Raw genomic sequence first — 14,820 nt, forward strand, 5'->3', positions numbered from 1 at the left:
CACACACACACACACACACACACACACACACACACACACACACACACATTCTCTCTCTTTAGCAATGCCACACTCTTAAGAGAAACCCTGACAGCTGACGCGGCCTGAGTTCATGGTTCATTCCTGCAGTGCTTCAGTGGGCCACATGGTGGCGATGAATCCATGTAACAAACAAACTGAAACCGTCTTCTGTTGAGCCATTTCTTTCCTGACAGCAAAGAGACAAGACCCTTTATGGGTAGAGGTCACCTCCATTTCTTGTGTACACCAATCCCTCACGGTTCAAACACACCTTCAGGTTTGTGTCAATGTGCAATCTTGACAAACATCTTTGTTTCTCTATGAAAAGCTGCTGGCTGGAGCTACTGGTTCTCGTCACGGATTTCCTGCAAAATGTCGACGAGGCTCTCCAGTCCGAACACGTATCCGCGGTCAGGCCCATCGTGGACGGTTTGGTCATCGCGGAAGCCTTTGAAGGTGCTGTGGGCGAAGTCGATCATGCGCACATCCACGCTCAGCATCTGCGGAGGCGTGTGGGGCTCCGAGGCCGGCGGGCTCTCCACACAGCCCAGCCTCTCCAGCTCAGAGGCCCTCTGCCAGCCAGCGTCCACAGACTCGGGGTCCTTGCCCTCGTATATGATGAGCAGCGAGCTGGAGTAGAAGCGGTACGAGGCCTGGCGCTCCAGCACAGCCTTCAGGCTGCACAGTTTGCTCAGGATGGGCTCGAAAAGGTCTTTGCGCAGCTGTGTCCCGTTGTGCATGAACTGAAAGAGTGCGTGTCGAAATCCCTCGATAGAAAGACTGCGGCCGTAGTACTTGTTCCTGCATAAATAGTGACCGGTGTCCATCTGGTAGACCTGGAGAGCAAACACAGGAGACACGGGGGGCTTGAATGATTGGGAAAACCCACATGTGAGGAAAGACGGAAAGACTGCCAATGTGGGTTGTAATTTAGAGGAAATAAATCGCCTGTTAAATTCGGTCAAGGCCTGATCATGCTGTGTTCAATCCTTTCTTTGGCTCTTTCTTTCGGCCACTGAGGCTACTCAATGTAACTTTTGATTTATTTATTTATTCACTTTTTATCGCCATGCCAGCATCAAGGCTATTTTCATGGCGATCTCTGAATAAATTATACAAGGTATACAATTAACAAAAGGTACACTAAAATGTACACTAGACAAAAATTCTAAAATACATTCAGGTGATACATTTTTAAATAAATCAGTTAGACACACCTCTGAATAAAACTGTTGTCTATTCACATTAAAAACAGTACAATCCAATAAAATATGCTTCTCAGTCATTTTAGTTTGGCAAGTAAGGCATGATGGTGGTTCTTCACCTTTTAATAAATATCCATGTGTAAGTCTTGTATGACCTAAAAGACACAACTTGAACTTAAAACAACTTGATCATACCTAGATTTTAAATTGGTAAAAAAAAAATGCTTACATCAGGATTTGTTTCATATAGCTTATTTTCATGACATGTATCCCATTCCATCTGCCACATGTCATTAATATAAGAGTTTATCACAGGTTTGACATCACAAAAAGGAATTTGACACTCAGAAATATTCCGTTTGAGTGCTTCTTTTATATAACTTTTGATAAAAAAACAACAAAATGTTATTAAGAAGAGAGTGCAAAAAGAATCCACCTTCCAAACTGTGTCTTTACCCAGATTCGCTTTGATCAATCTATGGACAGAAATCAAATCCCCTTTTTAGTCCCTATTGTTCACACCTCAGTTTTGAAAAAGACTGAAGAAATTTTCTGCCATTCCTATACAGGTCTATATATCGATATCAGTCACGTTCTCAATCGATGTGTTTTCATTGCACCTGCAGGCTTGCATACAGCATGTGAGAAAAAAAATGCATGCTAGAAAGAGACAAGTTAATAGCGAGAACTGCTCCCTAAATTAAACTGTGTAAAAGCAAAGCAATAAAATAAAAAGATATGATTACTTGTAACTTGATAGTTACACTACATGACATTTACATTGCAGTTATTACAGTTTTTTTTAACCATTGCTGAGACACATTTAGCAGTACTTTGATCACTTTTTCAGCTTGGCACAGCACTTAATTTCCCATCCAAAATGCACTAAAACTACCAAAACACTTCATACATGCCTCACTAGCAAAGGCTGTCACCAAACAAATACACTCTTGTCACTCGTAAAACAAAGACCTAAGAAACACTAACAACACGTGGCATTACAGAACGTTTCTTTACAAAACAAGAATGACAGCTCTCTGCTGTTTAGAATTCACTGCAATATAAGTTACATCCATATTTACAATACAGTATGACATTATTCCAAAGTTCCCGTCTTGTAAAGATGGTAATGAAATTGAAAGGCTATATATTTGGTATATATTTCAATATGTTAATAATAAAACCTGGCACATGAGGTTTCTTAATTTTTTCCATTTTTTTTCTTAATTTTTTCCCTTAATTCTTTCCATTTTTTTATCATGGACACTTATAGTATTTGTCATTTATCCATCTGTGTGTGTACACAATCTCAGGCCCTGGCTGGACACCTGCTTTATTACACTTAGTGCTGATAAAAGTGAAACATTACTTGTTGGCTTCAAATCTCTTGTTTTCTCCAAACACAACCATATTTTTTAACATTGATTATGTTGCATCACCTAGTGCTATGACAAAAATCATAAATGCTGACTATTATGTGAGCAAATATCTGCCAGTGGGGTAAGAAAAATAAACTTAATAAAAGATAATAAATAAATAAAATTCAAAGCAAAAACAAGTCTGTTTTTCTTACTCAATTTGCAGATTTTATTCATCTTCTTGTTTCAAGCATAAACGCACTTAATTTTCATACAAATGACTACGCTGAAATTAGTTTTCATGCCAATGTAAGGGATTCCTGTCCTATTTTAGTTTTTCCAAACTGAGCCACCTACAAGAGGCTGAGGTTAACTAACTACACTCTTAAAAATACCGCTTCCAAAAGGGGTTCCTGCACTGATGCCATAAATGTACTATTTTGGGCTCTCAACAGAAGTTTTCAGTGAACAGTTCTTATAATAACCCTTTTTTTCTAAATGTGAAGAAAATGTTAAATCTGAAGAACCTTTTTCCACTAAAAAGAGTCTTTTGTACAATACAATGGAAAGATTCTATGGACAGTAATGCATTATACCCAAATCTGTCCAAGCCTATTCAAACAGAGCATTCTGATGAGGGCAGAAAATATTACTTCTAACTTATGTTTTTTTATTTAAAAATCTTGATAAAATTATAAGTGGACCTCAGAGAACAATACAAAATAAAAAACAAACAAAGGCAGTTCACACTTCATCAGTGTAAAAACATCAGTCATTGCTGTTGCTCCACTAAGCGTGTCTTGGGTTAAAGCCATACACACCTGCATGCCGCACACACGCACTCCTAATGTGGCAGACGTGCTCTGCTCGCACTTCTTCATCTGGCGGGCAGCTTTCTCCTCTGACGCGTCGTCACCGTGCTGCCGGGTGCCCATCTTCAAGTCCAGGATGCAGGGGTAGACGAAATGATGGACTACGTTCTCCAGCAGCAGAAATTCTGGTGGAGGTTTATGGTCAAGAATCATAGACAACAGAGGAAACATACATGCACAAGGCTTTTTTATATGGATTTACATCAATGTCTGTCTGAATACTCAATTCCGATTGCCTGGAATGGATGTGTTAGAACCGTTTAAGGCACAGTAGTTCCAGTCAACTTTTATCAGTAAAACAGGTTTCAAACAGAAAAGCTACATTATATTTCTTAGCAGTGCGGTGGTAACAGTGCTGTTTTTGAAGCAATTAAACTTACAGCTTTATTTTTGCTAAATGATAAATGATAGCTGAAGATTTAATTATCCGGACAATCCCTCGTATTACTGGACAAAGCCATCGAAAAGAAGAGTGTGTGTTTCCCATAAGACCATTAACTTTGACGAGCTTGACAATGTTATCACAATCTGCCTGCCAATCATTTCTAGCCAAAGCCTCTCATAGAAACAAACAGTTCTCTCTTTTGAGAAGCAAACTAAATAATTTATGATTAATGAGGATTTTGGAGAAATTCCAATTAGAGTCCTAAAAACATGAACATCTGTTTCCTGTTGCTCAGCTTGTGGAAAAAATTATCACTCTACTGAAAGAAAGACTTTCCTCCTTTCTTTGATGCCAAATTACTCTGGAATATTTGTGCATGGCATAAAAATTTACTCTTGCCTGCCTCAAGTTTTTGGGATAACGTTTGTCTTTACAAGACAAAAAAAGGTAATAATAGCAGTCTTTCCACTATTGGCTATAATGTTGTACACATATCACTATACAGTTTCTTACACCTTTCTTTAGATGTCAAATTTAAGCACTTTTCAAGCATTTTACCATATTATTTTTGATTTTGCAGCACTTTACAGCTGTGGTGAATTACATATTTACATATATACGTACTTCATCATATTTAATCAGATGTTACAATGCTTTTGAGAAACAACCCACAAGTCTATGTTTCATTACTTCTACGCTCAACTGCATTTTCTAGAAAATGCAAGCCCTGATGACATATGAATCATGGAACCACGAAAGCAGAAGAGTGGCTGCTAATTGCAAAAAGATTTACATCATGCATGATTTGTAGTGTTGATGCATGAAGTTAAGGTTAACAAGCTACTGAATAACTTTTAGGATTTGGTCCTTGTTTCAACAATAACTTGTGTTTTTCGTTTTCAAGTAATTTCGTATTGAAGTGGGGACCTCTCTCCCATTTTATGCCACAGGCGAAAGTAATTAGGCCCTCTCTAAATTATTTAATATAAAAAGAAGACTATTCAGTCAGGTAGCGTATTACTGCAATTACAATTTCAGCAAGCAGTTTCAAGCAATTTAATATAGTTGACTGCTTTCCAGAAAGTAAAACTGAATTTCTCCATCAACTACACACTACAAACCAAAGTTTCTGAATAAACTGTGCTGTTTTAGAGCAGGATACTGTAGAGTTTTCTGTCTTTGGAGTCAGAGCGCATGCGACTGAGCTGTTGTTTGTGGCAGCGCAGACTCCAGGGGTTGTGGCTGATCTTTTCTGAGCTCAGGCCGCTATTGCTGTCTAGCATCTGGAAGGGCACATCTGAATGCATCTGTAGGTTCAGACGAGGACTCTTCAACTCCTGCAGACTACACAGACACACTTATTACCAATAATGCAGTGTAAGTGTGACTGTTGAGAATGTTTTGTTATTGTGAAATTCTTAAAATGAATGTATTTTATATGGGAATGTTTGCTTGACAAATACACAAGTTTGATTCAGACAGATTTACTTGTTAAGAAGCACTATTTTTGTTATTATCACAGACAACACATTTCCAATGCAATCAGTTCAATTTCAGTAACTTCTCACTGCTAAGCCATAAAATCCAAGGAATATCCACCTTTTTCTTCAACGCGGAAGTAAGCCTATGGGTGAGACTTCCGGTTCATTAGCCGCTATAGGTAAATAACGAGGAGAATAACAACGTGCAGTAAATGGTAAAACTGTTTGCACTACAACCCAGTGTGTTCATAATTAAGATAATACATTAAAATAATACGATAAGACACACCAACTTTCAATATCAAGCAGCAAAACGAACTGTTTTGTTCAGCTAAAAATAGCTGGACGGAGTGGACGCAGATGAGACCGGAAGCCAGACCCATAGAAAATGGCCGCACCCATTTTTATGACAAGAAAAAGGTGGATATAATCTGAGCTCAGCTTGATGCTGATTCATAATTAATGAGTTTGGAAAAACCCATTCTCTGAATATTTGTTTTGCCATGTTTCATGAATAGGGTTCACCTTGAGGTACATTTATATACTTGAGGTTACATTTATATAAGAATTAGAGGTTCAAATATGAAATTTATGTATTTTGTTCTGTTCCACCTCTGAGGTCTTGACCTTTGCAACCAGGGTTGCAAAAAATAAAAATAAAAAGTAAAAGCGAAAGTAAAAGTAAAATTAAAAACATAAATATATATATACATATACAGTATATATAAACTAAAAGTGACAAAAAACACAATAAAATGACTAAGACTTAAAAAATAAAAAGGGATTCAAAATTAATAATAAAAATTATAATAATAATTTGACACTAACATAACACTGTTTGCAACTGTATCCAACAATTAAATCAGACAATGTAACGTAAATGAGTAAAAACTGTAATAAACAAAGCTTAATGATTTTGAGCTGGGTGCCATCAGCATAATGAAAATTTATACCAAATTTATGGAAGATTTGCCTTAAAGGCAATAGATAAATAATATACAGAAGAGGGCCCAAAGCTGAGCCCTGAGGCACACCCCTAGTAATCTGAGACAACGTAACGTAAAGTAAATCAGACAACATAACGTAAATAAGTAGTAAAAAATGAATAGTAAATAAACAAAGCTTAACAATTTTGATCCTACCCCATATGTGATAAGTGTAAAGGTGCTGAGGGTACCCTGGGACATCTTATTTTCTGGTCCGAAATTTTCCATTTCTTTGCTAAGGTTGATAATTGTGTTTAAATACCAGAGCCAATGACAACAATTCTTGATCCAAAGATCTTCAGTCCAAAGAATGGTTATCTATTTCATACAGACTGACTGTAGCTAAGAAAATGATTCCATCTTGTCATCAGCAGTGGCTTCTGTTACACAAATGACCAGTATACGGACCAGCATTCACTCACTTGTCGTTGCTGTCGCCGTCGTGAGCAGGTCTGTCCTCTTTGTGCTCGCTGCTGGAGCGGTGGAGGCTACGGCGAGAGTGTTTTCGGCGAGGTTGATCTCTTTCGGACAGCTCTTCATGGTCCAGCCCCTCGCTCTCTTCATATGGATATGCCACCAGATTGATATAGCCATCAGAGTCACCCTCAAAACACACCAGCACCATACCTGCAACATCAACACTACTTAGAACTTGTGTATGCTAAGGATCCAATAAAGAAAAAGATGTAATAAAAAAAAAACTTTTCATTGTTCATATGAATTGCACATTATGACTCAAGACTCAATCTATTTCAGATTATGGACTAAATTATTGTTTCAATAGTGATTCTACATTAATAACAATGTGTCATTTTTTACTTCTTGTGCATTCAAGCCCTTTAAATTGGCAGTTGTTTTTAAAGTGCAGAGCCACAGTCATGCAATTTTATGACAAATCAACACACAATTACTGATGATAATTCATTACCAAAAACTGAATAGTAAATATTATTTCAGCACTCCTCTTTTGAGTGTTTAAATTCCATTCTGTACATTCTGCCAAGTCCAATCATTATGCCGTACCAATCCAAATTCAAGTTTCAACTTCAGGCCCATGCTCTGACACATTGGTACCTGAACTTATGACAAAACTAATTTGGGTAAAGAGAAAGTCAAAATGTATAGTGAACATTATGCATGGAATATAACTTCAGAACACTAATATAATGAAGAAGATCAAACGTTTGAACAGTATATGTGGTATGAGTTATAAAGAAGCTCAGACAGATGCACATGTGTGGGAAGGACAGAACAGCAGCTAGTGGGAAGGGCTGAATAATCCTATCATGCCTCTGTGCTGACGCTCATTTTTAGTTCCGTGATGCGTCCTCAGTGATGTCAGCCCAGCAATGCGAGCTCATGAATGAAGACTGTGATGATGCTAATGAGCTAATTCAGGAAGAGCTCTGTTTAATAGGCTTTACAGATCCACATCAGCAGCCTTGAGAAGACTTGTGCTGCACACCCGGGCTGATCTGCAGGCTCTGGAGTTTCTTTCAGGCATCTGCCTTTCATATTACGCATAATTAGGTTATACGTTTTTCTATATTCTGGCTGCTTTTAAAGACATATCTTTTAGGCAGAAGCAACTCATCTGTGACGCCCACAACGACTAGAGACAGGGCGTTAAGTAAGCCAAAAATTACATATTTAATTTATAAATGTTTAAAAGGATATATTTATAAATCATTTACATTTTCCTTTACATTTACATTTAGTCATTTAGCAGACGCTCTTATCCAAAGCGACTAACAAATGAGGAGAACAATAGAAGCAATCACAGCAACAAGAGAGCAACAGTATACAAGTGCTGTGACAAATCTCAGTTAGTCGAACACAGTGCACATTGCAAGTTTAAAAAAAAATATAGCTGCAAGCAGCGATGGCGGGCCCAAGCCATCAGTGCAAACGCCACCCCGGAGGCATCAGGAGAACGGTGCACAGCGAGCACATGCATTTACACTAACCGTCTGGCAGTCTGGTTTTAAGGGATACGGCAATTAAAGGGTTGTTAAACACATCATAATAGTTGCTCAGTGTGTTGATAAATGCTTTATTAACATATTCCTGCTGTAATTCATGATAAGGTCAGGTAGTTATAAAACATTTAGAAGCTGCCAGCCATCTATTATTGTGAGCTCATCTAAAGTGAGGATTGTTCATACCTTGTAAAGCATTTACAAAGGAGATATAAAATCTCATTAATCTTCCAAACAGAAAAGTTAATCAAACACAAACACAGAGGGATACAGAACACAACAATATTTTTTCAAAATTGAACAAATGATACCGTACAACTGTTCACTTGATAAAAAAATGAAAAATAAACCTCTGCAATTTCATAGAAAAAAAATCAAGTGTACAGTTTCTTTTTATTTATTTTTTTGCATCTTGAAATAAATATTTCTGAGTTATGTTTCCCTCTGTGTTGTGTTTGTTTATTTTCTCTGTTAGGAAGATAACTGAGCATTTAAATCTCCTTTGTAATAGATATGCTTATAAATCAAGAACAAGGCATTTATAGCTGTATTTATAAACTGCTTACTAATGACTATTAATGTTAGGACAATGCTTTAGAAAGGATTAACTGACTGTTTACTAATGCTTGCCTAATGATTCATAGCGTGCAGTTATGATAAAGTGTTACCAAATTATGTTGTCGGTGCCCTACAAATTAAGTGGTATTAGGATTGTTTTGTCCCTAAAACTGACAGAAAAGGATAAGGCCTAAGAGAGTTCTTAAGCAGTAATAAAAAAAAAAAACAGATTTTTTTTTTCTGGTGATTAAAGATATGTTTAAAAGTTTCTCTCTCGAATCCTTAGGAAAACAATAGGGCCCTGTGCCTTTCTGGCTTGGGCCCTAATAATAATCCTTAGGGGATCAATAGGGCCCTGCGCCTTTCTGGCTTGGGCCCTAATAATAATCCTTAGGGGATCAATAGGGCCCTGCGCCTTTCTGGCTTGGGCCCTAATAATAATCCTTAGGGGATCAATAGGGCCCTGCGCCTTTCAGGCTTGGGCCCTAATAATAATAATTTGACCAAACCGAATAGAATAGAATAGGTAAGTGCTAGTATTAATTGGTTAGGTGCTACAGTGTTGTCAGGTGAGACAAATTACAGTTTGTTAACACATAACACCGTGCACAGACAGATATTAGGCTGCCATGGCAGAAGATACAATGTTAGAGTATGTTAATGCTGAAAAAAAAGATTGATGGACAACTTCTTGTTAACACTTAAAGACCCAGCCCAATAGGGAATAAAACCTATGGAAGGATACCATGAATGAGGTATTAGGAAGAATAGAGTGGATCATTTTAAATCAGATATATCTCTCTGATTAACTGAAAGCTAATTTATGCAATGGAGAAAACGTGGACAGAATCACGGAACCCAGTCATAAAAATTTAATTTACTGTATAATGCGGAATGTCACGGAATTAGGCGAATTTTGAATGCATAACTCAAAAGTAAAAAGACTGCTATTTAAATTTAAAGTCTGCATGTTCTGCGTTTCTCAGTGAATGAGCAGCACATATTTCATCTACTACACATACTCAAGTATGCCTGATGTTTGTGATGTTTTCAGTGTCTTCTGTCTCACTATATGAACACACAAAATTCATCTCCAGAGCTGCTCGGAGAGTCACTTCACCAGCATTTCATCATTTAATTTGATTAAACTATTGTCAGATACACAGAAACTCAATGGTCTTCACTACAACCCACCAAAATTAAGGTCTGGTTTAACTTGAAGAAATTATAACAGAAATATATAGCATTGCACTTCTATATATAATAATAAACACATTAAAACACATTCATTTTTAAGGAGTATCACACATTTTATTCCATGTTTAATTTTACATTTTCATTTCATTACATTGTAAAATGTTAATTACATTGCATTTTTTACATGCTTTATGTCTTCATTTGGAGTACCACCATGATAATAAATTTGTATTAAATTCTAAATCCAGAAAAATTAAGAGACAATATAGAAATTATGAAAAAATAAGTTCATAGGGTTCAATTATTGTAAAAATAAACTATTTCATTGTAAAATTTTAATGATTATAAAATTTTAATAAATTGCTGAAAAAGATTAATAAAATAAAATTAAACCATTAAAACAGAATTTGAGAAAAACATAAAATGGAACCTGGGAAAAAATAAAACACAGGGCCCTAATTACTAGGGGTGGACAATGTAGCCTTAAAACTATATCACGATATTTCAAGAATATCTGCGATAACGATATTTATGACAATATAGAAAAAAAACATGAAACAACGTTTTATTGGTGATTGCAGCTGGCACCCAGCAGCATTTATTAGTGCAAACAAAATGAAGAGCATTTTCCATCCTTTGCGGTGCATTAAGGCCAAAGTACTTTGGCCGTCCGCGTCAGCGCACCGTCCGCATTACGGCATTTTCGTCATCAGGAGGGCTCACAGAGAGCCGCGCACCCCGTCCACGTGCAGGCAATTTTTTGAGACCGTGCGGACCGTGCGCGTACAACAGTGCATGCGTGAGGTGAATGTTGAGACAAGAGTAGGTGGTACTGTGCATATGTGTCGAGCTCGTTAGTCCGCGGTTGAGTATACTTTGAAAGCTGTGCGGACGTGGCTGTGCGCGAGACGGAACGCGGAAAGTGAAGTATACCCGGGCCTTTACAGGCTCCGACGTGGCCACTCTAGTCAATGCTTGTGTTTACACCAGCGGAGCCGCGGCACGTTTCAGAAGCTCTCCACGCCGCTTCGCTAAAGATATGCACCTCGCCTATTTTTGAAGGTAAGAGTGTGCGCTCGAATATGCTCTAGAACCGTTCTCGCAATACTTTGATTTCATACACCGATCAGTCTGCGCAGCGCTGCTTCAAGGCAAGGCAAGGCAAGGCAAGGCAAGTTTATTTGTATAGCACATTTCATACACAATGGTAATTCAAAGTGCTTTACATAAAATAAAATAAAAACAATAATCACAACAATAAAACAAGGAATTTAAAAACTTTGAAAATTATTAAAAAAAAAATTTATTTAAGAGGTTTAAAATGAATTTAAGAAAACGATTATACATATAATATAGTGCAATCAGTTCGGACATCGCACAGTGCTCATTCAATAAATGCACAGCTAAACAGATGAGTTTTGAGTCTGCATTTAAATGTGACTAATGTTTTAGCACATCTGATCTCTTCTGGAAGCTGATTCCAACTGCGGGTGGCATAATAACTAAAAGCACATTCCCCTTGTTTTGTGTGAACCCTTGGTATTTCTAACTGACTCGATCCTAATGATCTGAGTGGTCTGTTAGGTTTATATTCAGTGAGCATATCTGCTATATATTTAGGTCCTAGGCCATTGAGGGATTTATAAACGAGTAAAAGTACTTAAATCAATCCTAAATATAACTGGAAGCCAGTGTAAGGACCTGAGGACTGGTGTAATAGGCTCAGATTTTCTGGTTCTAGTCAGAATAGGTCAAAAGTATTTAAAACAGTTATAATTTCTTTTGCAGTTTTGTTTTCTGCATTATCTATGTGAATATTAAAATCCCCTGCAATAGCAAAACAGTCAAACTCTGAGGAAATCATTGATAGCATTTCTGTGAACTCTTCAACAAAGGCTGGAGAGTATTTTGGAGGCCTGTAAATAATGATAAACAGAATGCGTGGAGCACCTTTCAACACAATCCCTAGATATTCAAAAGACAAGTACTGACCAAATGACACTTGCTTGCATTGATAGACATATTTAAATAGAGCAGCTACACCTCCACCTCTCCTAACAGTCCTGCAAACACTCATGAAAGTGAAGTTAGGAGGGGCTGTTTCATTGAGGACCGTTGCACTGCAGCTGTCTTCTAGCCATGTTTCATTTAGAAACATAAAATCCAGCTTCAAGTCGAACACACCTATTGGGTTTGTGGCGTTGTTGTTGTGCGCGCTAGGGAAAGTATATCCGCCATACGTCATCACGTTGCTATATCATTGATATCACGATATGACACTTTTTTATCATATACAAATTTATACCGGTATTATCGTGGACGGTATGATATGGCACACCCCTACTAATTACATTAGCAAAAAAATATTTAGTTTTAAAACATTACCTGAATTTCAGCATTGATGAACACAATTATACAGTAAGTTACAATTAAATACAATCTGACTAAATTAATAAAGCACACACATTTATTCTATAAAACAAGGCCCACTCTTACTGCTTAAGAAGATGAATGCTTTGTGCAAACTGTAGAATTGTTATAAGTGTTATATATGTTTCCTTCTGAAAAGCTTTTTGTTTACTAGCAATAGCTGTGATTGAAGGCTAGCTGAAGAGGTGATATGATTTTGCAAGCCCTAAAACTTCTGAAACACTTATAACACTCATCTTTAGAGTTTGTGCTCATCCCACTCTGTTGACATTTGAAAACAATACCATGTGATTCATAAGGACAGGTCTATTTATAATCCTTGCTGTGACTAGATGAGAAAAAAATAACAAGCTTCGATGTTACTCTAGCAAGGTCTGAAATAGTCAATGGAAGTTACAGATGTCCAGCATGCATTTAGCCCCATCAAAACTCACAGGGAGAAGCGGTTCATATGGAAGGCATGCTGTGAATCTAGAACGTGAGATGTTTTGGGGGGTGGTGAGGGTGAACACAGGACAGATGCAAAAACACTTGAGTGTCACGCGTACACATTTCCACTGCAGACAAATAATAGCAGCTCACACTGCCAGTTATGGGCTGTCTGAACGACTCTATTTCATGCTTTAACCGAGTTTTATTATAAGTATGCAAACCTATTTTAAGACTACAACATCATTTCCATGTCATCCCATATCTCAGAATGTCACCATAATCTTATAAGCATCGAGGAAAAAAAACAAAACAAACAATTCAGGTCCCAAAATAAATACAGCATGGAGGAACATTTACCAATTCTTTTAACTGCTGCATCTGTTTTTTGTCTTACAATCGTAAGACAAAGATAAGAAAGATGCAGGTATGTGAGGTATGGTGAATATGAAGAGATTTTGCAATTCAAGGGTCTCAATTTCTGAAGTGTGTATATGAAATAATAACAAGTGACAAGGGCAAATATTGCCTCGTAGGGCTAGGCAATATGACCAAAGGTAATAATTAATCAATTGATTAATTTAATCCATCTTTTAAAATGTAATCAAATGAAAATATAACAACTAATTTACAACAAAACACTGCATTTTATTTTTTTGTCAAATAAGAATGTATAAATTAAAACATGGATGAAAAAATATCTTGGTTGCATGATATTCCTTAAAAAGAATTCTGTTATTACCTATTTCTTAGAGAACTAGGCCTACATTTTAGTATACAACAGTAATATTTCTGTCATAATTTCTTCAAGTTAAACCTGTAAAATTAATCCATAGGGCTCTGGTATGCCCAGAGCGTATAATCATTTTCAACATTAATTTGACTGTGCTCTCGATATGATATGGTTCATCGTCAAGCCCTACTCTCTTATAGTAGGAAAAAGTTAATTTCAGTCTGCTGTGACTTAACCACCTTCAAAAGAGAATAAGAAGAATATGCCAAAAATAATCTAGCCATGGTACCACCACAAAAACACACAAGACACAAACAAAATATCGCTATTGTTATCAGCAAATTCCCAGAAAATACGGAAATATAATTTTTGGTCAATATTGCGCACCTCATAGTCACAACGTAGATCATGTTTTCCAGGGCTGCAACAAAGGACTATACTGATAACTGATTAATCTAATGACTATTAGAAGTGATTATTTCACTGATTAATCAGTAGATTATCAGATGCTTTCTGAACTGTTTTCTCACCCCTTTGTTTATTTTATTTTGTTATTGAGAGGAAAGCACACAGCACATATTTACATATTCATCTAAATGCCACTCTCAGCAGCTTCAGGATGTTCGCTTACAGTAAATTGCTGCTTGCTTCTTTTTACCCCAAACTGAAGAATGAAAAAGAACTTCGCCAAGATTATATTGGGGCCTTCACACATGACAGCAATTTTTTTTTCTTTGTAGTTTTGTAAAAATTTCTCACACTCTACTAGTTCGGCGGAGCTGAATTACAGCGCCACATTGGTCAAACCGTGTTACTGCAGGCCCTTACATTATGTCCAACGTGATCTCATGATAATTCGTATGTATTTTACGTAAAATGTGGTTCTATAAAACGTACATTTACTTACGTTTTTACAGGCACTAAAACTTACAATATTTCGTATTTTTCAGCCTCTAAACATACAAATACGTATTTTCAGCATTTTAACGTACAAAACTGACGTATTGACGACATCCTTATGAATATTGAAATTGCGGCATTAATTTTATTAGTTTTTAGTTGTCATATGAATTAACTTGTTTTCAGTTGCATTATTAAATTGTTTACTTATGAAATAACATTTCGTTTTGTTGTGATTTCTGCTGCCAGCTCGTTTCCAAGAATATGCCTACATAATGTTAAACAC

The 14,820-nt window shown here is 36.8% G+C and overlaps 1 protein-coding gene across 2 annotated transcripts in view; it reads right to left on the minus strand.

The window, feature by feature from the left end:
• Positions 1-14,820, minus strand: part of ip6k1 (inositol hexakisphosphate kinase 1) — a 63,300-nt gene continuing 48,480 nt past the window's right edge. For both annotated transcript variants that reach the window (XM_016276494.1, XM_016276495.1), the window contains exons 3-6: positions 6,731-6,935; positions 5,004-5,185; positions 3,406-3,581; positions 1-857 (exon numbers count right to left, since the gene is read on the minus strand). In XM_016276494.1, the coding sequence (XP_016131980.1) occupies positions 363-857; positions 3,406-3,581; positions 5,004-5,185; positions 6,731-6,935 (1,058 nt within the window). In that variant the 3' untranslated portion in view covers positions 1-362. The remainder of the gene's footprint in view (positions 858-3,405; positions 3,582-5,003; positions 5,186-6,730; positions 6,936-14,820) is intronic.

Source organism: Sinocyclocheilus grahami, unplaced genomic scaffold (assembly GCF_001515645.1).
Source record: "Sinocyclocheilus grahami isolate Dianchi unplaced genomic scaffold, SAMN03320097.WGS_v1.1 scaffold103.1, whole genome shotgun sequence".
NCBI lineage: Eukaryota > Metazoa > Chordata > Actinopteri > Cypriniformes > Cyprinidae > Sinocyclocheilus > Sinocyclocheilus grahami.